The sequence below is a fragment of the Diospyros lotus genome, chromosome 6 (assembly GCF_014633365.1).
Source record: "Diospyros lotus cultivar Yz01 chromosome 6, ASM1463336v1, whole genome shotgun sequence".
Taxonomy (NCBI): Eukaryota; Viridiplantae; Streptophyta; class Magnoliopsida; order Ericales; family Ebenaceae; genus Diospyros; species Diospyros lotus.
The window spans coordinates 15559560-15583638 of NC_068343.1; the positions used below are offsets into that span (position 1 = coordinate 15559560).

At 36.5% G+C, this 24079-nt stretch overlaps 1 protein-coding gene across 5 annotated transcripts in view; it reads left to right on the forward strand.

Annotated features, from left to right (window-relative positions):
* The first annotated feature begins 6579 nt into the window (after positions 1-6579).
* The window catches only part of LOC127803819 (uncharacterized), a 48908-nt gene continuing 31408 nt past the window's right edge, over positions 6580-24079 (forward strand). Inside the window, exons 1-14 of one of the 5 annotated variants that reach the window (XM_052340352.1) lie at positions 6581-6851; positions 7110-7188; positions 7338-7431; positions 10276-10886; positions 11568-11650; positions 11804-11878; positions 11996-12157; positions 12241-12319; positions 12484-12638; positions 12922-12985; positions 18029-18108; positions 18547-18612; positions 19946-19996; positions 20094-20245. In XM_052340352.1, coding sequence (XP_052196312.1) covers positions 10352-10886; positions 11568-11650; positions 11804-11878; positions 11996-12157; positions 12241-12319; positions 12484-12638; positions 12922-12985; positions 18029-18108; positions 18547-18612; positions 19946-19996; positions 20094-20245 — 1502 coding nt within the window. In that variant the 5' untranslated portion in view covers positions 6581-6851; positions 7110-7188; positions 7338-7431; positions 10276-10351. Of the gene's footprint in view, positions 6852-7109; positions 7189-7337; positions 7432-10275; positions 10887-11567; positions 11651-11803; positions 11879-11995; positions 12158-12240; positions 12320-12483; positions 12639-12921; positions 12986-18028; positions 18109-18546; positions 18613-19945; positions 19997-20093; positions 20246-24079 lie in introns of all 5 variants that reach the window. The other 4 variants (XM_052340353.1, XM_052340355.1, XM_052340351.1 and 1 more) reach the window with 4 other exon arrangements.

Consider the following 24079-nt stretch of genomic DNA (forward strand, 5'->3'; position numbering starts at 1 on the left):
ATTTTTAAATATGTCGAAAGTTTGCCTTAAATCGTAAGAAAATTTTCAAATTCTCAATGGAAATAGTTGATCAGTTTGAAAATGGTTGACAATTTCTTCACTGATATGTTAAAATGCCTAGCTTTTACAAGTATTAAATGCTCCCGATAGCTCTTGAAGCGACTAATAAATTCAAAGCATAGGAAGAAACTTATAAATGCCAGCCCAATGATGCATTGAAGAATGTTACCAAGCATATACAAGTTTCAAGTGAACTCACCTTCATTCAAGTGCTCAAATTTTCATTATTTCTCTTGACTGAGGTTGTAATTAATTTGTTATACTTTTGTCATATATTTTAAAGAGACATTGTAACTAAGATGTTCAACTCTCAGGTATTCTTAATTGTAATTTATGTATATTTTTTAGCAATTTTGCTAGAGGGAATACTTGAGTGCAAGTATGAAGTTGTATTTACCCAATTGGTTGCTAGAGAACCTTTTCTTGTTGCATGAGAAATTGGTTTTGAAAATATATTTTGTTTGGTTTTTTATTTGTATTCATAATCATATATAGTCATGCTATTTTACTCTATGTAATTAGACTTAGGTTAACCTGATTGGAGACCTTCCAAGAGATGTTCAGGGAGTCGGTTGAGAAAACTCTTGTAAGCATGCCGATGTAGTCACAAGTGACATCATGGAGTAGAATTTTGCATTTCTTTCATGCCTACATTTTATATAAATATTCATTTTTGAGGTTCCTTAGTTGGAAAATAACTTGGGTTAATATCCTAAAATATTCAAACATTTCAAGTAAGGCAAGCAATTTGAAAGGAAATGAAGTTTTTGAATCGTAGACATGGAAAGCTTCATTATTATTTTTTGTATGCCATGTTTTATAGCTACTACATGTAAAGCATGTGTAGGTTTTATTTTGATAATATTAAGTATATTAAATATGTCAAACTTGTTATACGAATTAAATTTTCACTTAAAGCACGTCATTTTTATTTTGGTGGGAATTAACAACTTATATGTTTATATCTTGAGTTATAATGACTTAGAAAGCCCTGTTCTTTTTGCTACTTTTAGTTTTTCAAAACAGTGAAAATGTATTTATTTTTAGATTTTAAAAAATGTATTTTTGAAAGTAAATAAAATTTTTATAAATAAAACTCAAAACAATAAAAAAAAAGTCATTTTAGTTGTTTTCATCATAAATACGTTCAAAATTTTCAAAAAGTAGAAAACTCTATAGACAAAAAAAAAATGCGTTTTCAACAATATCAAAATAGATACTAAAAATATAATGTTAAAAATGAATTCAAAACTCAAAACTAAAATCTGAAACACGAAGATAACAACCCTAAATTCTAAGGGTTTGATTTCTAATGTTTTTTATAGCTTTTATTATCATTTTTCTTTTCCTATGAATATGATGTTTTGAAATGAATCAAAATTTTGGATTTCTTAATTCAAGTTATTGATTAAATTAATTTTAATACATCAGAATGAGTGCACACATAAATACCTTACCTTGATAAACTAAATCAAACATAAAAGCTTAGATGAAAAGGTGATGCCACTTGAGGTAAACATCCTAAGCGTCGCTTATGATAATAATTTATAGTGAATTTTGGAAAAATAAATAATAGAAATGAAAACTCAATCGAATACTATTTTAAATACAAGATGTAAATAAATGTAAATTATGTGTGAAAACATGTTATAAAGAAAATAGTGTTTCAAAAATGACCAACGAGATAATTATTGGATGTTTGGGTTACTAAAGTTTTCCTATCAAGCTGTCTTTCTTTCAATTATGAAACCACAAATAAGAAAAGATGAGAATAAGAGGGAAAAAAAAGAGAGAAAAATAAAAAGTTGGAGTTGGTAGAAAAACTAGCTTGGCAGCTCAATTTTCGTTGGAAGAGACAAGGAACAACAATCCTAGTAGTGTTTCAGTATTTTATTACAGCGAAATATGATGATAACGGTCGAAGACAACTTATGGGTGATAGATGATAATTTCGAGCAACAACAATAGTAATTAGAGCCTTATCGGTGGCGAGCAACAAATTGGAGAAAAAAATGGGGCTTATTTCTTAAAGTTTGGATTTTTTCAAGTGACTTTTTTATCTCAAAAGTTCTAGGTTATTACACATAGATGTACTATTTTTAGTTTATTATGCATATCCCCTCCAATTTCATTCGAATTATACTGGCACCTTGTAATTTATATTTTATTATGCATGGCCCTTTTTAATTGACATAAATTGCACTATATTGTAAAGATCTGGAAAAAAAAATTAATTAATTAATTAAATTAAATTATATATATAATAAATAAATAAAAAAAGAGAAAATATAAAAGAAAATGGGGAGGCTCTCGGGAAGCCCCGCCCAACAGAAATCAATTTTTCTCTCTCTGTTATTTTTCTCTCTTGCTCCCTCTCGGATTTTCTTCAATTCCAAGTGATCAAACCGTTCGATCTTCGATCCGACTTTATTTTTATCGTTAAAGTGCCCCCGATCTGCAAAGAGGTAAGTATTTTGGTTTCATCTTTTCGATTTTTCTTGTTGTTTTCGTGAAATGTGGGTTGAGGCGCGATGGGGTTTTTGGCCGGATGTTTAAGGTCAAATCTACGAAGATCCGACCGTTGGATTTCTTTGATCTTTGGATATGTTGGTCGGTTTGCTTGAGAGGGTTGGATGGCGGTCTTGGATCGCCGGCCACCGTGGCCGGCGACGTTGGCAGTGTGTTTGTCCTTTTTGGCCGAGAGTTTGACTCTAGATCTAGTCGTCCGATTTTTCTCATTTTTGGGTATGTTGCTCTCCTTGGTGCTGCGCATCTCGGGGTAGTTTCTAATCGTTGAAAAAATGGCCGGCGGCCGGCGAACGACAATGGCAAGATTTCGCCCCTATTTTGGCCGAAAATTAATTCTCAGATCTATTAAGATCTGACCGTCCGATGGGTTTCATTTTAAGGTATGTTGTTATTTATGGTGAGGGCTTCATATCGGTATATTGATCGGCCATTTTTGGCCGGCCGGCGGTGGTCGCCGACGGTGGCAGTTTGCTGGGAAAGAAAAAGGAAAAGGAAGAAAAGAAAAGAAAATTAAAAATAAATAAAATATAAGGAAAAAAGAAATGAGGACTTTTGGGGTTGGGCATGTCGGGTTAGGTTTTGGCCTAGGATGGCAGGGCCCGATTGGGTTTTAGGATGGTCCAATGTGTTGGGCATGACTAACCCAGTTGTGGTAGTCCTTGGGCTAACCCACTCGGCTTGTTCTCCCTTGTCGCTTGTCCGTGGACCTATGATGACTTGGTTAGGTTGGCCTTACTCAGGATATCGAGGTTGGTCTAATTTGGGTTCTCTTTAGGTCTCATAGAATTGGCGATATGATTAGCGAGTCATTTTGTTGATCAGAGTCCTAAGGACGAAACCCTATTAGATGACTCGAGACCGAGTAAGACTGACCCCGAGTACGTTCTAGGCTAGTCTATGATGATGACGTGGGTTTATTTTGAATCCTGATTTCTGATGGATTCCTTTTATTCTGAGGCTAGAATATTACAATTTATTCCTTTTAAACCATTTATTAAATTATTAATTAATTATTAAGTTTTTAAGAAAATTTATGAATTTAGTTATAAATATATATATGTATGTTTTTTTGATAAATGAGGAATTTAGATAAAAAAAATATATTATCTATATTAAAAGAAAACTAGTTTATGGGTAAATATATATATATATATATTATGATATTGCAGCCTATAAGTGGGTGTGTAGTTCCACTATACACTTACGCGTAGCATGCAAGGAGAGGCATGATGACGTAGTCGATGGCTTAGCTCGACGAATTCCATGATGCCAGATTTGAATATTGCGCGGGCCAATGTATAAAATAATCAATTCAGGGTGTTAGGTAATGGTTAGGGTTTTCGATAATTTCATTTCATCGTTATTCTTGTTACCTAAATGTGACCACCCCATTCTATTTATTGTAGGCTCAGATTCTCATGATTTTGTTTGATCTTCTCCCCAGACTCGGACTTGAGTCATCGTTTCCCAGGCGATAGACATGATATGTTATGTTTACCTTATATTATGCACGTATATACTGTTTCATTCATAAATATTATAAACTTATACTAATTTTTATATGCATAACTCGTACATGATTTTTATATGCGAATCATAGAAAAATACTCTTAAATGTTTCTAACTTGCATGAAATATTTTCATCCTACTGGGAGAGACATAAGTTGAAAGATACCCTAACTGATTTCTTGTCTTGAGAATGTGAAATATTGAATGATATGATGTATTTTAGGCACCACATGAAATGATAAATGATTATGACTTGTGCATAAATTTGAGTATCATTTGCATTATTATTAGAGGACTATCTAGTAGATTCCCTGGTGACTCATAGCAGGAAAAGATCATGGTACGGTGAGGCTTGGCATACCAAGGCCATGAGAGACACGGATAGTATGTTTCAACACTGCTATCACGTGGGCCATTATGATGATATTGTGTGATGATGATGTATGTGCCGATATATATACTTGTGTGCATGTGTATATAGGCGTTAGGCCAGTTTCTACTAGTGTGTCCTCAGAATCAGTGCATGCATCTTATACAAAAATATAGGGGACTTAGGTGGTTAGGGAACAACTTATGGGGGTTGTCTTTAGGCACCTATTTTTCCTATACTATGTTTTCCTTTGAAACCTCAAATTATTTAAACTTATGGTTCATATTTTCGCTGTTTATACTGTTATTATGTTATTGTACTCATGATGATCATCCTACCATTTTATTATATACTCTCCTAATAGACATGACATACCTTATACTTGCGAGTCCACAAGACTCACCTTTTTGTTTTATTAAAAATATTTTCAGGGAATTCTCCTTTTGATTATTGGTCCAACAGATCTTCTGGTATGATATCAGACCCTTTTTTGAATTCTGATGTGATATAGAATGCTCTGTGGAGACATACACGTATTGTAGAGTCTGATATTTTGTCTTTTATTTTTGTTGGCACATGATTGTGCCAAGAGCCTGAGATACGAGATCGGATATGTATTTATGACAACAGTGTGATAGATATTCTTATTACAACAGGTGAATTGATATTTTACTCATGTTCTATATCTTGTCAATAGTATTGTTTTATTCAAATCGAGCTAGAGAAGAGGTTTACTAGTCCATTGTGGGGCTGTTGAGCCTAGGAATTAGTGCCGATCATGACATATCAGATTTTGGGTCGTGACATATATATTTGAATTTATGCATGAAAAAAGTTTACAATTATTGCATTAAAGCTATTTTTTTAGCAAGTATGCATATATAGGCATATTAATGCCCATCATGACTTGGTAGATAAGAGATACAAGGGGTGACAGGCAGTTCACCTTTGACGATGTAGATTCACTCAATAAGTAATAAACAATGATTATCACTTCATTGTCATAATTGGATATAGTAAGTTATGCATTTATGTATTTGATTATATGCACGTAAATTATTTTTGAGATGTCACTAAATAATTCATTACTTAATTTGACATATTCAAATATATCAACAAATGAACCAAGCACATCAAAGGAAAATATGAAGGTGACAAGATAGAATATTATTCTTTAGTATTAATTTTATGTACCTTAATTTTTTTGTAATTTTCGTAATTGACTAAATGTAACTTGAACATGTAATAATTTTATTTCAACGATCAAATTTTAGTTATTTCATATTAATTACATTTGATCTACATTACGTTTCAAGCAAAACTTTAATTAATCATCTTAATTATAGTTAAAAAGTTATAAAAAAAATTTATGAAATAATATGGGTATAAATTTAAATTAAAAAAATCTTAAAATTTTCAAGATGACATGTCTAGAAGAACGGGGCATTACATCTTTCAAATACAACTTGATAAGTATTCAACTTTTATTTTTTTAATATTAGATCTAAATTTTTAATTTGTATCAAATATGTACTGTCATTTATCTTTAAAAGAGATTAGTTATTTTTAATATGCCATTCTCAATTAAATGAAATAATTTTTTTTTAAAAAATAACTAAATAAAGATGGCTTAAAATCTACTGCTTGCTAAATATGATTAGCTAAATTAGACATTTGATAATGCCAACTAAGAATTTGATATCTTCGATAAGGTGATTATATTTAGCATTTAGTTTTTTAATGAATAATTTTAATTAAAAAATAGCAGAATAAATTTTTAAAAATAAAAAATTTAAACTTACTATTAAAAAAATTAAAAATAGGAATACGATTAAAAACATAATAAAAATAAGTTTTTGTAACGAACCCCTTTTCTTTTTTTAACTAAAACTATCCTCAATGTGATTACATAAATATTTTTTAAATAATTCACTTGTAGGGATTTCGACTTTTATACAGGGCACTCGGGAGAACCCCCAACGGGAAACAAAAATACAATACCCGCACTCGCTCAAAGGCGCGTGCATTCCCTCAACAAAGGTCGCTGTATTGTTAAGACACAAACGTGGTTGGGCTTTGAGTCGCACGCTTTCCTGAAGCACGTGATCGTTGAGTTCTCAGATAGTCTCCAAATACCAAGAGGGGCGACCCTGTGAATCAACTTGAGGGGCGTCCCCGATCCTTCACTGCTCGACCTTCAAATTTCCCTCACTTTCTTGCTTTCTTTCCCCTCCTTTCTCTCTCGGCAAACGCCCGCTTCTTCTCCTTCTCTTTCACATTCCTCTTTCTCAGTTCCTCTGAGCACGAAATGAGTTGACAGTGGTGGTGATGAAGCACGGACCGGCGAGGAATTTATCTCCGAATTGGTTAATCTATCTGGAAGGTATAGTTGTTTATTCCTCGTAATTGTGTGGGTGTGACAAAGACAGATGATATCGTCAGTGGTTGCTGCATCTCGTGGTTAATTTGTGCGTTGTATTTTTATGGAAGCATTTTTGATCTGCTTATTAATCGGTGATTTGTTTCTATTATCAGATTGTTTCCAACTCAAACTTGATTCTGATCAATTGCATTTCGTTTCTCCTCTTTTTTCATGAGCTGGGTATGTATTTTGCACATTTTAATGCTTTGTGGTTTCTAGGTTTTGTATTTTGGGGACCGCCAGAGTCACGTTTACACTTCTCACTCCTCAGGAACTGTCTATTCAGGCGTCTGAACGGGTGAGGCGTCTTCTTCTTCTTCTTCTTTTTTTTTCTCTTTCCCCCCAGGAAGCAATGCTTTTCTTTGATCAAGTGGATTTCTCACTCATTCGAGATGGATTTTTATGTTGCATTTGTTTTGTTTTTCATTTCTGTTTTTCCTCTTGCAGTTTTTCCCACTGGATGATACTTATTAGATGTTCTTCTGGCGGCAATCTTGATTGTTGTAATAAACAATTCTCTTGTCTCATACGAAAGTGGTTGGTATGCTTTTTTTATACGTGATTAAGTGTTCATCCCATTTTTTAAACCCAATGTTGGTTAAGATGAGCTCATATGCCGTGTCAAAATCCAAAAATAGCTTTACCCTCATTATTTCTTTCACCAAATCCATAACCTCCACGTACATCTTTATACCCATTCCCTTCTCTAACCACATGAGTTTAAGTCTCCTTCCATAATAATATTCTATCTTCTAGGTATCTCTTTTACCGACCACTAATCTTCCTAAAATTTTGCCTTTATCTTCTCTCATAACTTAACCCAACTTGAGGTGCATATGCACTAGACAATCTTCGTAGTTTCTTCTCCTAGTACAAGTTTAGCTGCAGTAATCCTGTCTCCTATTTTCTTCACATAATCACATCCACTATCTCAAGCTTTAAAGTCTTATCCATAGTAATCCTCACTCCATTCTTCTCCCAATCCTTCCCAAAGTACCAAAGTTTATATCTAGATTCTGTCAATGTTTTAGCCTTATCTCTGACCCATTGCATCTCTTGGAGGCACATAATATTATTTCCTCTCATTATCATCATGTCCACCACTTCCATTGATTTTCTTGTCAAAGGCTCCTTATTCCATGATCCAATCCTTAATCTATGATTGTGGACTAGTTGCTTTACTTGCAATCGTCCTTGAAAATGCGAGACCCCTTGCAAATTTGGCATATATTCGGGCGTTGATGCAGCTCCTCTAACTCATTTCTGATTACATGAGAGTAGCTTGGCACTATGAAGGATTACACTCCAACATTTGATTTTTCCTAGAATTTCATGTTTATTTATTTGATCCAATGAGTTTTATGTTTGTCAGCTACCTCATGTAAACCTCCTCCTTTATTTGGGTATTGGGATCTGGTAAATAAGAATCTACAGGCAGAGTTACTCCTGTAGTCTTAGGTTGAATATTTTTAAACTACTGAAATTACTTCTGGTGAAACTTTATGGATTTGATTCAGGATGCATCCTTTTATCTTTATCTTTTACAGTAAATCATGACCTATGCTTCTTTTTTTGTTATAAGAAAAACCAACAAATTTTTAGAATTTTGGAAATTGTTGGAAATGCCTAAAACGTTTGTATGCTGGGTTTTCATTTTCCAACCCAACACAGGTGAAGCACACCTCCCTATCCCAACAATGCGCAACCAAGGAACAATGGGTGGCCATTTTGCAGCAATGACCAGCAACTACTGGATTGATGACCGACAAGCACTGTAGCGACAACCAGTGACCGCCCTAAAAACTTGAAGCTAATTCACTCTCTCCCTCTCTGCCTCTGATTCTGTCCAACACTCTTCCTCTCCTTATCAAACAGGCACTTGCCCCCTCTTCAGCACTCTCTCTCATCACTCTCCCGCTCCAGCATTCTCTTTCTTTCTCCCCAACACTCTCTCCCACTTCAGCACTCACTCTCTCCCTCTCTGCCTCTCACTTTCTCCACCACTCTCTTCCTTTACGACACACACTCAGTCTCTCCCTCTCTGCCTTTCAAACTCTCCAGCACACTCTCCAAACTACTTTTCTTACAGATAATTGCAAATATTAGATAAAAATTAATATATGTGCAAAATAAAATTATATTACATGGACTTATAAAATTTCCATCATCATATGGTGAAAAAAATTAACACAAATAAACTCATCAAATGATATTTCCTTGTTTCATTTTCAAAATTTTAGAAATGACAATAAAATCAAACAACAAATTTAGTTTTCCTTTTTCCAACTGAAAACGAAAATTTAACACAAAAATCTTAAAATGAAAATTGAAAACAAAGACATAAAAACTGACAATAAAATCAATCAGGCCCTTAGTAATCTAATGTCCATATGTTGCACTTACAGAAAAAAAAAAAATGTCCATATGTTGCACTATTTAAGAATGCAGCTCTCAAAACCAAGAGTTCAGATAGTCTAATTATGGATTTCTTGGATCACATTCCCAATATTTGGATCACTTTCCCGATATTTAGTGAAGAACCATAAGATGCTAAGAAACAATTAACTTTTTGTTTTTTTCGAGAACTTGGCTTCATCCATCTTTAATTTCACTGTTTATGATAAAATTCAATCAAATAAGTTTTTCTCTTCTCTCTGGAGATTGATCTTTCAAGATAACCATGAATCATGAGGCTGTATGGAAGCTTTGGATAGTGTAAGAAAGGGGAATCATATTATTGCTCCACTGAATTTCTAGGGACTAAGAAGGGAGAAGGTATAGGCACCATTTGGGTGAATGAAACTTACACACTTGTACTTACCTGAAAGAAACAAATTGCATAGAACACTTTTGAGCTACTGTAAATCTGCTTAGACACCTGAAATTTAGTGAGTAGTAGCATCTCCAGAAGACTAATTCTTTTCCCGTAAATATAATTAATGGACTCAGGAATCAAAGAAAATTTGAAAATGTGTTCTGTCGCTGTTGGTTGGCATGATTGTGTAATTTACATCTTATTTACACACATTACTTAATGTTCTGGTAAATGCGTACCTTCACTTGAAGATGGCATCCACCTTTATGTTGCATGGGTTGCTCAAAAAGTGGAGACTACCTATATTGGATGCATGTTAAACTTGTTAGGAGGTTAGCATTGATGTGAGAGTTCTATTGTTTATTTTACAAAAATTGGATTCCAGTGTTTTATTTTTATTTTTGTGATACAATATTTTCTATCAGTTCTTTTTTGCATTTTGATTTAAGGGTTGATGCTCAAGAGTAATACGGTGAAAGTAATTTTTTCATATATTTGTTCTTCCATTTGAAAAAGGTGAAGTTCTTTTGGTGCTAAGATCTTTTCATCTTTTTACTTTGGTTTTTTAAGTTCATATGCAGTGAATTTTAGAAGAGTGGTGTTCTGTCTATTCCAATTTCTTGGTTTTTGATGTCTGCTATTGATTATGGAAAGTCAAAGTCATTCAAAGGTCAGCGGGGCAAAGATGATGCTTTCACCACCAACTGGAACTTTTCAGGATCGTGAAGACCTTATTAGACATGTTCGTGATTTTGGGGCTAATCAAGGATATGTGGTGACTATTAAAAAATCCCGAAAGAATAGAAGAGTCATACTTGGCTGTGACAGAGGAGGAATTTATCGAAACAGGCGCAAGATTGAAGAATGTAAACGCAAAAGGAAAGTGCATTCTCGCCTCATTAATTGTCCTTTTGAAGCTGTAGGTAAAAAGGAAGAAGATGTATGGGTACTGACTATAAAAAATGGTGAGCACAACCATGAACCTTTGAGAGACATATCTGAGCATCCTTATAGTCGTCGTTTTACTGAGGAAGAGGTTAGGAAAATCAAACTAATGACTGAAGCTGGTGCAAAACCTCGTCAAGTACTTAAGGCTCTCAAGCAAACTAATCCAGAGCTTCAGTCAACACCAAGGCATTTATACAACCTTAAAGCTAAGTTCCGTCAGGGAAATTTATCAGGTGAAACCCTTATCCAGACTCGATTGGATTATGAGATGATAGAGTTACCATATTGCTTAATTCTATACCATCACAGCTCTGTTGGAAGGGTTTACAGCTAATAGATTTTTTCGATATGTGGCGCTAACCATTTATTTACCTGGTAACAAGAAGTTGAGACTATGCAAGACAGTATTTTATCTTGCAATGAAAAAAGGAAATTAGGATAGGTGTACTTTTATAATAATGCTTCTGATGTATTAATTTGGCAGACCAGGCTTTCTCATAATATACATTTTTGTTTTCAACCCCTCCTATTATTGGTTCTATGAGAAGAAACCTGTGGAAGTAATGATGTTTAGCATTAGCATGGCTTTAGCCAAATAGAAACTGCCTGTGATTACATAGAACTCTTATATTACTATCAGAGGCTGGGTTTAGTCCATTTATTACTTAATTAGAGTCAGCCTGTAATCCATGTTTGTTTTGGGTTTCTTAATTTTTTTTCCCTTTTATTTCCTATCAGTCTTTCAGAGCTCTTTTAATGGGCCCATAAGCATTGGACATAAATGATTTTTGTCTTTTGCCTGGTCTAGAAGTTGCCATTCTTGATTCTTATCGAGTAATCTCAAACATCTGTGAATCAGTCTATTTTGATCATAATTTTGTATATGATTATGGAAGAGCTTTTTGCTTTTGCAGAGAAAAGTTTCAAATCATGGAGACCCAATAGATCTGTACAAGTAAACACTTCTGTGGAGGCACCAGCAAAGCACAAATGTCCAGTATGTATGATGTGAAAGGAAAAAGAGTTTACTTTCATTGAACTTTTTCTTTGCCTGTTTGGCTATATCTGTTGATACTCTTCTCCAGATCTAATAGGGGATTTGTTGACACTTGTTTTTCTTTTCCTTCCCTTCTCTCTAATTTGAATACAGGTGAAGGTTCCCAATTTTATTGGAGGGAAATTTATGGATTCACAAGCATGTGCAATAGTTGATGTTGTAAATCCTGTAAGAACATACATTTGATGAGATGTTTAGCTTTGTGTGTGTATATATTTATATATATATATATACATATACAACCTATTCATGGTGATCTAATCTTTTACTTTATTGTTTAATTAGGCAACACAAGAGGTAGTTTCTCAAGTTCCTTGTACTACATATGAAGAATTTAAAGTTGCAGTTCATGCAGCAAAAGAAGCTTTTCCTTCATGGAAGAACATACCTATTAGTACTCGTCAACGCATCATGTTTAAGTTCCAAGAACTCATTCGCAGAGATATTGTATGCATAAATTAACTTTTCTTGCTAGTTTAATTGATCCTTGCAAATTTTGACTGCATTAAAGATAATTAACTGATTTTTAGGATAAGCTTGCAATGAACATTGCTACAGAGCAGGGGAAGCCATTGAATGGTGCCAAAGGCGATGTGCTCCTTGGTTTAGGTTTGTATTTATCTATCTGTTAATTTCATTTCTTTGCTTGGTGTGCCCACACACAGCAAGAGAAAGAGAGAGAGAGACTGGAATCTGAGCTTGGTGTGCCCACACACAACAAGAGAAAGAGAGAGAGAGAGAGGAATCTGAGCCCAGTTCATAATTTTATGCAGAGGTCTTGGAACATGCCTGTGGAATGACAAATCTCCAAATGGGGGAGTTTGTTCCCAATGCGTCTAATGGAATTGATACCTACTGCATCAGAGAACCAGTGGGTGTTTGTGCTGGGATCTGTCCCTTCAACTTTCCTGCAATGATTTCTTTATGGGTATTTCTGTTATACTTCTCTAGATTTCATCCTACTTTGTCTAGTTTTCCACCTTGCTAGGACATCAAATTTTAGATTGATAACCATTGATTGGTCTAATTTAGTGTGTAGACAACTATTTCCCTTTTTGGAGTTTATGCTGTCGCTTTAACCTTCCTTTGCATATTCACATGAAAGTGGACAAACTTGGCCACATTAATTATTGTAGTCCTTCATGAATTTTCTGCACATATTCAGAAACAAAGAGAACATTAATTCTCAATATGTTTTCTGGTTTTTTCAGATGTTTCCTATTGCAGTTACATGTGGCAATACATTCATACTTAAACCTTCTGACAAGAATCCAGGTAACTGTTGATTTTTTTTTTTTTAAAGATTTATATCTGTTATATGTTTAATCTCAATTTACTGCATCAGAAAATTGATTATATATTTTTAGAAGTTATAAACTAAAGGAGATAGAGAAAATAACTTTCTCTATTTTCTGTATTTCAATAATACACTGATTTCTCTTTGTTCTTATAGAGGAAGAGTACAATATAATAGGAAAGTACAAAAAAAGGAAAGAAGAATATACAGAATATTCCTAACATATACTCTATCAATCAAGGAGGAGATTTGAGGAATCAATTACATAAATTAGAGATAATTCCATTTCTACACTCCCCCTCAAGCTGGCTTGAAGATATCTTTCATGGCAAGCTTTCTCACTAATTTTTCAAATTGATTTTTGTGCAACCCCTTTGTAAGAATATTGGCGACTTGATCAACTGTTGGAATATAAGGCATACAAATTACCCCATTATAAATTTTCTTCTTAATAAAGTGTTTATCCACCTCTACATGTTTAGTCCTGTTATGCAGTATCGGATTATGGGTAATGGAAATTGCAACTTTATTATCATAATAAACCTTAGTTGGTAAGGAAGTGGAGACCCTTAAGTCTTTTAATAACCTCTTTATCCATATAACCTCACAAATCCCGTGAGAAATTGAACGAAATTCAGCTTCAACACTATTTCTGGCCACCACGTTTTGTTTCTTGCTCCTTCAAGTGGCAAGATTATCTCCCACAAAAGTGCAGCAGCTAGATGTAGATCTTCTATCAGTAATACTGCCTGCCCTGTCTGCGTTTGTATAAGCCTCTATGTGAAGATGTCCTCGTTTTTTGAAGAGTAAACATTTTCCAGGAGTTCCCTTTAGGTACCTTAGAATTCTGTAGGTAGCTTCAAAATGCTGCGAACTTGACGAGTGCATAAATTGGCTTATTACACTTACTACAAATGCTATATCAAATCGAGTGTGGGATAGATACATGAGTCTGTCCACAAGTCTTTGGTATTTCTCCCTTTCTACCACATCTTTGGCCTTGACAGGTTGAAGCTTCAAGTTAGATTTGATGGGAGTTTCAACTATCTTACACTTGAATATTCTTGTTTCATTGAGTAAATCTTGGACATATTTACGTTGGTTAACAAAGATTTCCTCCTTAGATCTTGCAAATTCCATTCCAAGGATGTACTTTAGGGGTCCAAGTCCTTAATCTCAAACTCATGTGCTAGTTTCCTCTTAAGCTCTGCAATTTCTCCCCTGTCATCACCAGTCATTATTTTATCATTCATATAGACAATTAGAATAGCCCTCTTATCGTCACTAGAGTGCTTGAAGAATATTGTGTGGTCCGCTTGGCTCTGAGTATAACCATAGTTTTTTACCACCTTTCCAATCCTTTCAAACCATACTCTTGGAGACAGTTTCAGACCATACAAGAAGTTTTTAGACAACATACCTTGTTGGTACCGAGGCTCTTCTCAAATCCAGTGGGAGGTTAGTAAACACTTCTTTCTCCAAATCGGCATTTAGGAAGGCATTCTTTACATTGAGTTGGTGTAGAGGCTAATCAAATTCACCACGAGAGAGAGGAGGACTCGAATAGAGTTTATCTTTGCCACTGGAGCAAAGGTCTCTGGATAGTCGATGCCATATGTTTGGGTGAATCCCTTGGCAACAAGTCTTGCCTTGTACCTCTCTATGCTCCCATTTGTCTTACATTTTACAGTGAAGACCTATTTACAACCTACAATTGTCTTGCCTCTTTGTATCTCCACAATCTCCCAAGTCTCGTTTTTTTCAAGAGCATTCATCTCCTTCTTTACTGCTAACCTCCAATCTAGATCACCTAGGGCATCTTGAATTGTTCTTGGTACATGCAAGTTAGAAATATTTGAAAGAAATTCCTTGTGACTATTGGACAGTTTTTGATATGACAGGTATTTGGCAATAGGATGTTTAGTACATGACTTTACTCCTTTTCTAGTGGCAATGGGAACATCAAGACCAGACAAATCAAATGAGGAAGAATTTGAAGGAGTAAGTTTAGAATTTTTTTGAGTGGAAGGAGGAACAACATTCGAAGATGCCAACTGTTCAATTACTGGAAGGATATTCAGATCGGTAGCATTTCTATGAGATTTTCTTTTGATATAAAACTGAAGCTCAGCTTTTGGATTACTTTGATCCGTTTGTAGTAATTCTCTCCCTACTTTTGACTCCATTATGCTTGGCACCTGTGAACTAGACACATCTTGTTCTTTATTATTTGTAGCATTAGTTTTCTTGGATTTTTTATTAGAGTGGAGTGGAGTGTCAATAATATCAATCATGTTTGTAAGAGGTTCAGAAATTTTCAAAAAATTATCTTCCTCTACATTATTCTCCCCTTGAAGATGATTTTTAGTAAAATAAGGTTGATTCTCCATGAAAAACACATCCATGCTTATGTGAGTTTTCTTTGTCGAAGGATTAAAGCACTTGTACCCTTTTTTATTTGGAGCATAATCAACAAAAAACACATTTTTCAGTCGTTGGATCCAGTTTGGATTGAAAAATTTGTGGAATGTAAACAAGGCAAGTGCATCCAAAAATTTTTAAGTGTAGTTCGGAGTACAACCGACACATAGGAAAATGTTTTCTTTGAGAATTCAAAGGTGTCTCAAAGTTTAAGACCTAAGTTGGCATTCTATTGATTAGATAGCAAGCAGTTAAAATAGCATATCTCCAGAGATATTTTGGGACATTCATAGAAAACATAATAGCCCTACTTATCTCAAGTATCTGCCTATTTTTTTGTTCAACTATGCCATTCTGCTGGGGAGTTTCACGATATGTTGATTGATGTAAAATATTTTTTTCTTTCAAAAATTTCCCTAAACCTTTATTGAAATACTCTATTCCATTATTAGACTGAAGAATGCAAATTTTTGTTTGAAATTGGGCATAAAAGAAATCTTTGAAAATTCTTGCTATTTTGGATTTCTTGTTAAGAAAGTAAACCCAACATAGTTTAGTATGATCATTGATAAAAGTTACAAACCATCTTTTACCAGATAAAGTAACTTTTGAGGGTCCCCAAACATCACTATGAATAAAATAAAATGGTTTTGAAGAACTGTAAAGTTTGGAAACAAATTTAACACGACAATCTTTAGACAAATGGCAGCTTTCACTTTGAAACATAGAATAATTCACTCCTTTTAAACAATTTAGGAAACATAGATAATCTACTTCAAGATACTGTGTTCTGGTTGGAGGAAACCTAGTATCTTGGAAAAACAAAAAGCAGGATGTTGTTGCTAGGTCAAGTGCAGAAACAGAATATCGTGCTATGGTCTTGGTAACATGTGAACTTATTTGGTTAAAACAATTGCTTCAGGAGTTTAAGTTTGGAGAAATATCACAGATGAGATTAATTTGTGAAAATCAAGTTACGTTACATATTGCCTCCAATCCAGTCTTTCATGAGAGAACCAAACACATCGAAATAGATTGCCACTTCATTCGAGAAAAGATTTTATCTGGTTGTATTACCATAGTTTTTGTCAATTCAAATGACTAGTTAGCAGATATCTTTACTAAATCCCTCAGACGTTCTCGAATTGGATATATATGTTACAAGCTTGGTGCATGTGATATATATGCGCCAGCTTGAGGGGGAGTGTTGAGTTGTATATAAAGATAACACTTGTGTGTGTATTCTAGACTTAGGGTTAGCCTTATGTCATGGCTTATGTCATGACATACGAATGATTTTGTATAAATAGGTGTACATTCTATTAGTTAAGATATGAAAGAAATTTCCAATCTCTCTAAGTTTTACAACATCTGTTAACAATCACACAATGCATGCAACAATGAGTAGATATAAAACATTTAGATGCTTACTTTGGTAATCTAATGGTTAGACTTAATATGTCATGTTCTGCTGCATATATACATAATATCATTAAATCAGGCTGAAGTATTCAGCCCAAGCCTGAAAAAAGGAAAAGGAAAGATTCAGGCTAGGCTTGAGCCACTCAATTTGGGCAACACCTGTGTTTTAGCTCTACCAGCATTTTCATCAGGACATTTCCAATGGTCCAACAGTATTCTCAGTATAATCAAAGGCGACTCAGGTGTTTGGCCGCTGTGGAAGCTCCTCATCTACCTCTAGGCAAGGCAACTTCAATCAGGCGAGTGCCTCAGATGAGGCAACAAGGGCTGTAGGAGATCACCTAGGCATAATAAAAGAAAAAGGAAAAGAAGAACCGGTGCTAAAAATCAGAAGAGGCATGCAAAAAGGCATTTGCTAGCTGGAAACAAGGAGGAAAATATAAGCAAAATAGAAAAGAAAGGAGAAACATCAACATCAAGTTGTTGCTACTATTCATGCAGTTACCATAAGGCATAAGTGGCCTTCTCAAAATTCTCTTTTCTCTCTCCTTTTGTGGCTGGAAAGTCACAATGACATATATCGGAAGAAATGACTTCTGAATCTGTTCATTAAGTGGAAGTGGGAAAAAAAGATTCAGCCTGAAAATATAATTTCTTGCAAGATTGCAATGATTGTGTGAGCATTATCCATTTTTTGCGAGATCCCAAAATTATTTAATTTCCTTTTTCATATTACTTAAGTTAAATAATTTTTTGTCAATTTTGCTCCTAGCTTTGCTTAGATGAGCGCCTTTTTGGTGGCTAGTGCCTTGGGCAATATAATGTCATGATGACTTGAAGGCATCTTTTGCCTCTGACTACCTTGAGTATTCTATTTCTAGCTTATGATAAAAATAGTACTCAATTTTCAAGAAGGTTTTCATATTTCCTCGTCTTTCTATACTTTGTGTCGCTGCGCTATGTTTTCTTTTTCTCCTTTTGGGCATTTTGTACTGCTAATTTCATTATCAAGTTGAAACATCTAAATTATGCTCCGGGGTAATTTTCATTTTGGCTCCTCTTTTTCTTACCCCACTTTGCATCATTGAATTATGTTTCCTTATCTTTCAATGCAATTTTTAGGCATTTCTCACTGCTATTTTCATTATGGTGAACGCGATCTGACTTTACTGTTTTAGGGGCTTCAATGATTCTTGCAGCATTAGCAAAGGAAGCCGGTTTGCCTGATGGTGTCTTAAATGTTGTTCATGGGAGCAGTGTAAGCTTCGTAGAAGCCTTATTTATTCTAATCTTTGTGCAATTATCATGAGAAATTTATGAGGTCTTAAGGACTGCTGTCATAATGCATGCTTATTTTTCCTTGTTACTTTTTTGAATTATGATATTCTGTAAACAAGCCCTAGTGTCCCACTGGATAAGAAAATGAAAGATCACTATTGAATAGAAACTACCTTCTGAAATATCTAGCTTCTATTAACCATAAACGTTACATTGCATGCCCTCCACCTCTGCAGTTTCTTGTTACAATTATGTACCAATTTATATGATTACTTAATCATTTTCCACTAGATGCAATATGCTGTTCAAATTTCCAGTATGCACAATTCTTTTTTTCTTTTTTTTTTTTTTGTGGCAAGTTGTTCATCTATTTATTTTCTTCTAAAATTGCTGTTTGATACTTTTGTTTTCTTTGCAGGATATTGTCAACCATATCTGTGATGATGATGATATTAAAGCTATATCATTTGTTGGTTCAAATACAGTAAGTTCACCAAATTTGGGCAAGTTATGCATAGAGTTCTAGATAGGTGCATTTTAACAACACAATTCTATATTGATAGTTTATTAGAAAGATTTTAGATATATTACTTGTTCTTTGTGAGTTTAAAAGTTAGCTTTTGATAGCACTTTTGGGTGAGGGTCTATGGTATTACAAGTGGAAATTGACTCAAGACTAGTACTCTATTGTATATGGAACAAGAGGGAGTATTTGAATTTAACCTTGGGTTAGAATAATAAGACGTGACATTTTTTGGACCAAGTAATATGCCAAAGATCTTCCTAGTAGATCATTTGGGCACGATCATGACACACTACCTTACTTTTTGGCCCTAACCAAGTTCAGGTTCAAACATTCTTTTATGGCTTGTACCTAGACAAAAGTGGTATTAGGCCAGCTCAAATACTAACTATAATACCATGGGCCCTCATCCAATAGTGTTAATTGAAGTTAACTTTTGGACTCTTAGGACTAACTAGTATATTGAAGACCTCTCTAATTTTCTTATTTTTGAATGAAAAAGATAAAATTAACCCTCTATCTAAGAGTTTAAACTTTTAGATGAGATAGTGGTTCACAATTCAACATATCAAAGCATGCAAAGTTCTTGAGTTCGAATTTTACCACTAACCCAATATTTAAATAGTTGCATGTGTTTGGACCAGTTATACAGTGAAGCCTAGCCACATGTGAGGTCTCATGTTGAATGTGAAAAATAATATAAAAAGATAAAGGTAACCCTCTATCCAAGAGTTTGAGATTTTAGATGAGATGGTTAACAATTCAACACTATTGATGTGGGATTGGTAACATGCTTGAAAACATATCCATACAGAAATTCCTACTGAGTATGGATTGAATGTGTCTCCACACGAAGAAAAAAATGCTTTGTCTATTTTTCTCTCTTTAAATGATCTCCATACATCTTAAATCTGTTTCGACACATGAAGCGTATTAATGATTTTAAACAGTGTTTTAGAGCATTAGGCTGTAAGGCAAGTGCATGTAATTATGCAATAATGCTGAAATTCTATGCTCTGTGCTGAATTCCAAAATACTTCAGTTGAGCACTCTGCTGCTCTAAGAGATTAAATTGCATCCAGTACTTCATTTGTTTTCTGGGTTTAACTGCATTCTCTTCTTTCCACGTGGGGAACAATTGGAATTGCTGATATGTAGCTTCAGTTGTCCTCTACTCATCAAAATGAAATATGAAAAGCCATTCTTCATGTTTATGCCATGCTTTTAGCAGGACTAAAAGCATCAAGTAATTCAAATTTCTTTCATGATTTTTCTTTCTTTCAAACTTTTGAAGGCTGGGATGCAATTATATGCTAGGGCAGCAGTTAGAGGCAAACGTATTCAGGTGACTGCTCTCTCTCTTGAAATTGCTCCTGTTATCCCTAAATTCTGCAATTCTCTGTAAGATGTTTTGGCTTGATAATTGTTACTGTCCTCTGTAGACCAACATGGGAGCCAAAAACCATGCTATTATCATGCCTGATGCAAGTGCTGATGCCGCATTAGATGCTCTGGTTGCTGCTGGTTTCATTGCTTCCGGACAATGGTCCATGGCACTCAGCACAGCGATATTTGTTGGAGGCTCAATGCTGTGGTATAAGTTATTTTTTTCTATTTTTAAATTGAATGCATTTTGTTGATAGCATTTTTAAATCTGCACTATGTTTCCTGTTTCCTTTGAGATTGAGGGTTGAATTGAATCTTCTTGACAACATTCTTAGGCAATGCCCATACTTGTGAAAAAGAGTTTAATGGGACCAAAATACAGTTGGGGTTCTCAAAAATTAAATTTCAAGTGACCAATTAAATACTAATACAGGAATAAAGTAAAAAATATAAATGAAACAGAACACACAAACGAGTTATAGTGGTTCAGCTATGTCCAGTCCTACATCCACTTCTCTGGCTACCTCTAGAGATATTTCACTCTCTTAAAAACGGAGGTTTTTTGGCTGACATATTAAAGCCTTTTACAACCAGTGGTTTCCAATGGTTCACCACAAAACCTTGTAGTTTTCTAGGTTCACTACGAAACCTTTTCAATAACCAGTGGCTTCCAAAGGTTCACCACAAAACCTTGTAGGTTTCTAGGTAACCTTTTCAATTAACCAATGGTTTCCAAAAATTCACCACAAAGCCCTGTAGTTTTCTGGTGTCATTAGAAAAACTTCTCAATAACCATCAAACAATCTCTCAAAAGGTCAAATCTGACATCAAAATTGTTAAATAAGATAAGTAAGGGGGTATTAGTGTATTTATCTTTAAGTAAATGTATGTATTTATATGCTTATGTTGTACACTTGAGTAATATACAAACAGTTCATTTATATACATCTAACATGGTATCAGAGCCCAAACCCTAACCTAACCCTAGCCGCCGCCGCCGTCAACCGACGCCATCATCGCTGGTCGCTTCGCCCGCCGTCGTCATTATCGCGGGTCTCTTCGTCGGCCGCTGGTCATTCAGCTATCGCAGCTCTTCTTCTCCAGATCGCGGCACTTCTTCTCCAGATCTGGTCATCTTCTTCCGGTCGAGCCCAGATCTCGCCTTCTCCGTCGCCGCGCCTGCACCCTCCCCGTCGCTGCACCTGCGTCCTCGCCGTCGCCACGCCCGCGCCTAAGCTTGCCCTCACTGTCGCCGGCGCCCGAGCTCGCCCTCACTGTCGTCGCCTCTGTCCCGGTCATCTCTCCGTCGCCTTCGCCGCGCCTGTCCAGATTCGGCCATCCTTAGGCGAACTTCGGTGACAATTTCAGTTTTTGTGCTCCAGATCTGCCCAGATCTAGTATTGCTCAAGATTTGTTCTTTCTTCTCCTTGGTCGTGTAACCCAATCTGCTCCAGATCTGTCTTCCCTCTCTTTGGTTGTGTAATCAAATCTGCTCCAGATCTGCTGTTCTTTCTGCATCATGGATTCATCTCTAGCTCACTCTTCATCCGCAAGCCGCTCCACCCTGTCCACACCCGTGACCATTCCCCATTTTTCGGGCACACCGGTTATTACAACGGAGAAATTGAATGGACAGAATTATCCCGCTTGGTCATGTGCAATTGAAATTTGGTTTCTTGGTCATGGCCTTGAGGATCATTTATCGAAGACTATTTCAACTGTTTCTGAGGGGGATCAACCTCTTTGGCGGAGAGTGGATGCCCAGTTATTGAGTTTATTGTGGCAGACCATTGAGCCGACCTTAATGCCGATATTTCGACCTCTTCGGGAGTGCAGTGCCCTATGGACTCGGGCTCGTGAGTTGTATACTAGTGACATCACTTGTATTTATGATGTGATTGGTGCTTTGTTCAATTTACGATAAACTGATTTGGATATGACCACATATTTGGGTAAGCTTCAAGCTTCTATTACCGACTTTAACAAGTTGATGCCCTTTGATACTGATATCAAGAAACAATAGCAACAACGTGATCAAATGTTTACTATCCTCTGTCTTCATAGAATTCGACCAGAGCTTGACTCAGTTAAGACATAGATCCTTGGTAGTGCCTCTCTTCCTCCTCTGACAGAGGTATTTGCCAGACTACTTAGAGCCTCCTCTATTACTATTGATCGTGGCATGTCTGTTCCTGGAGATCACTCTGCCCTTGTTATGACCCCGACTAGTCGTGGTGGTTGTCGGGGTGGTGGTCGTCCACGGCCCCAGTCAGAGATGGCAAACGGGCCGGGCCGGGCCGGCCTGCCACCAAGTGGCCCGCGGGCCAAGCGGGCAAGGCCAAATCGGCCCGCTTAAAAACGGGCCAGCAGATTGCTGGCCCTAGCCCGGCCCTACACGGGCCCGCGGGCCAAACGGGCCAGCCCAGCCGGCCCAGTTTTTTTTTTTTTTTTTTTCTTGTTTGATACCATTTTTGGCCATTTAGCCCACTTTGACTACGTGGCCCACTTCCGAGCGAGGGGCGCAGGCGAGGGCGAGAGGCGAGGCTGAGAGCGAGGGCGAGACAGAGGGTGAGGGCGAGGGCGAGACAGAGGGCGAGAGGCGAGGCTGAGAGCGAGGGGCGCGGGCTGTTTGGGGGGGGGGGTGTGGCTGATTACCGGGCTAAGCGGGCCAGCCCGGCCCGCCACCATTTGGCCCGCCAGGCCAAGTGGGCCGGGCCAAATCGGCCCGGCCTTAAATGGGCTAGCAAAATACTGGCCCTAGCCCGGTGCCGGGCCGGGCCCCAACGGGCTAGCCCGTTGGGCCAAGCCCATTTTGCCATCTCTAGCCCCAGTGCTCCTATTGTAATCGCCTTGGTCACACTAGAGAGACTTGTTATTGCCTACATGGACGTCCACCTTATGCAACCAGTACTGCTAACATGGTTGTGGGCGTTTCAAAGGGTCAGACATCTATCACACCCAGTGATTCCTCATCAGTGACTATTTCCGGGGGGGAGTATGCTCAGTTTCTTCAGTTCCGGGCAGCACAACAGGCTACTTCACCTGTCACATCCTTTGCTGACACTGGTAACCCTACTGCTTGCTTTACTAAGTCTTCATCTTCTCTTAGCCCATGGATCTTCGACTCCGGTGCCACCAATCACATGTCTGGTAATCGTTTTCTCCTATCTCATGTTCAAACTTCATAGTCTCTACCTCCTGTTACATTGGCTGATGGCTCTCAAGCCTCAGTCACGGGTATTGGTACCGCATTACCTCTTCCTGCTTTACCATTATCATCTGTTTTACATTTACTACAATGTACCTTTAATTTGCTCTCTGTCAGTCAACTCACTCGCAGTCTTAATTGCTCTATAACTTTTTCGTCTGATTCTGTTCTTGTGCAGGATCAGGGGACTGGACGGACGATTGGCACGGGGCTTGAGTCTCACGGTCTCTACTATCTGTTTCTCCTTGCTTCTTCAGTGGCGTGCACGACAACAACTTCCCCACTACAAGTCCATTGTCAGTTGGGGCACCCATCTCTTCCTAATCTCAAGAAGATGGTTCCCAGTCTCTCTAGTATTTCTTCCTTAGAGTGCGAGTCTTGTCAATTTGGGAAACATATTCGTAGTTCTTTCCCAAGTAGAGTTACTAAATGTGCTAGTTCTCCTTTTTCAGTAGTCCATTCAAATGTATGGGGTCCTAGTCGTGTCAGTTCACAAGACGATTTTCCTTATTTTGTAACATTTATTGATGATTTCTCTCGGACTACATGGTTATATTTAATGAAAACGCGTTCAGAGTTATTTTCAGTCTTCACTACATTTTGTGCTGAAATTAGAACACAGTTCAATTTGTCTATCCGTGTTCTTCGTAGTGATAATGCTCTTGAATATTTGTCTCTCCCATTTAGATCTTATATGGCATCCAATGGGATTCTTCACCAGACTTCGTGTCCTGGAACCCCATAACAAAATGGGGTAGCTAAATGTAAGAATTGTCATTTAATTGAGACAGCCCACACACTTCTTCTTCATATGCATGTTCCACTGCAATACTG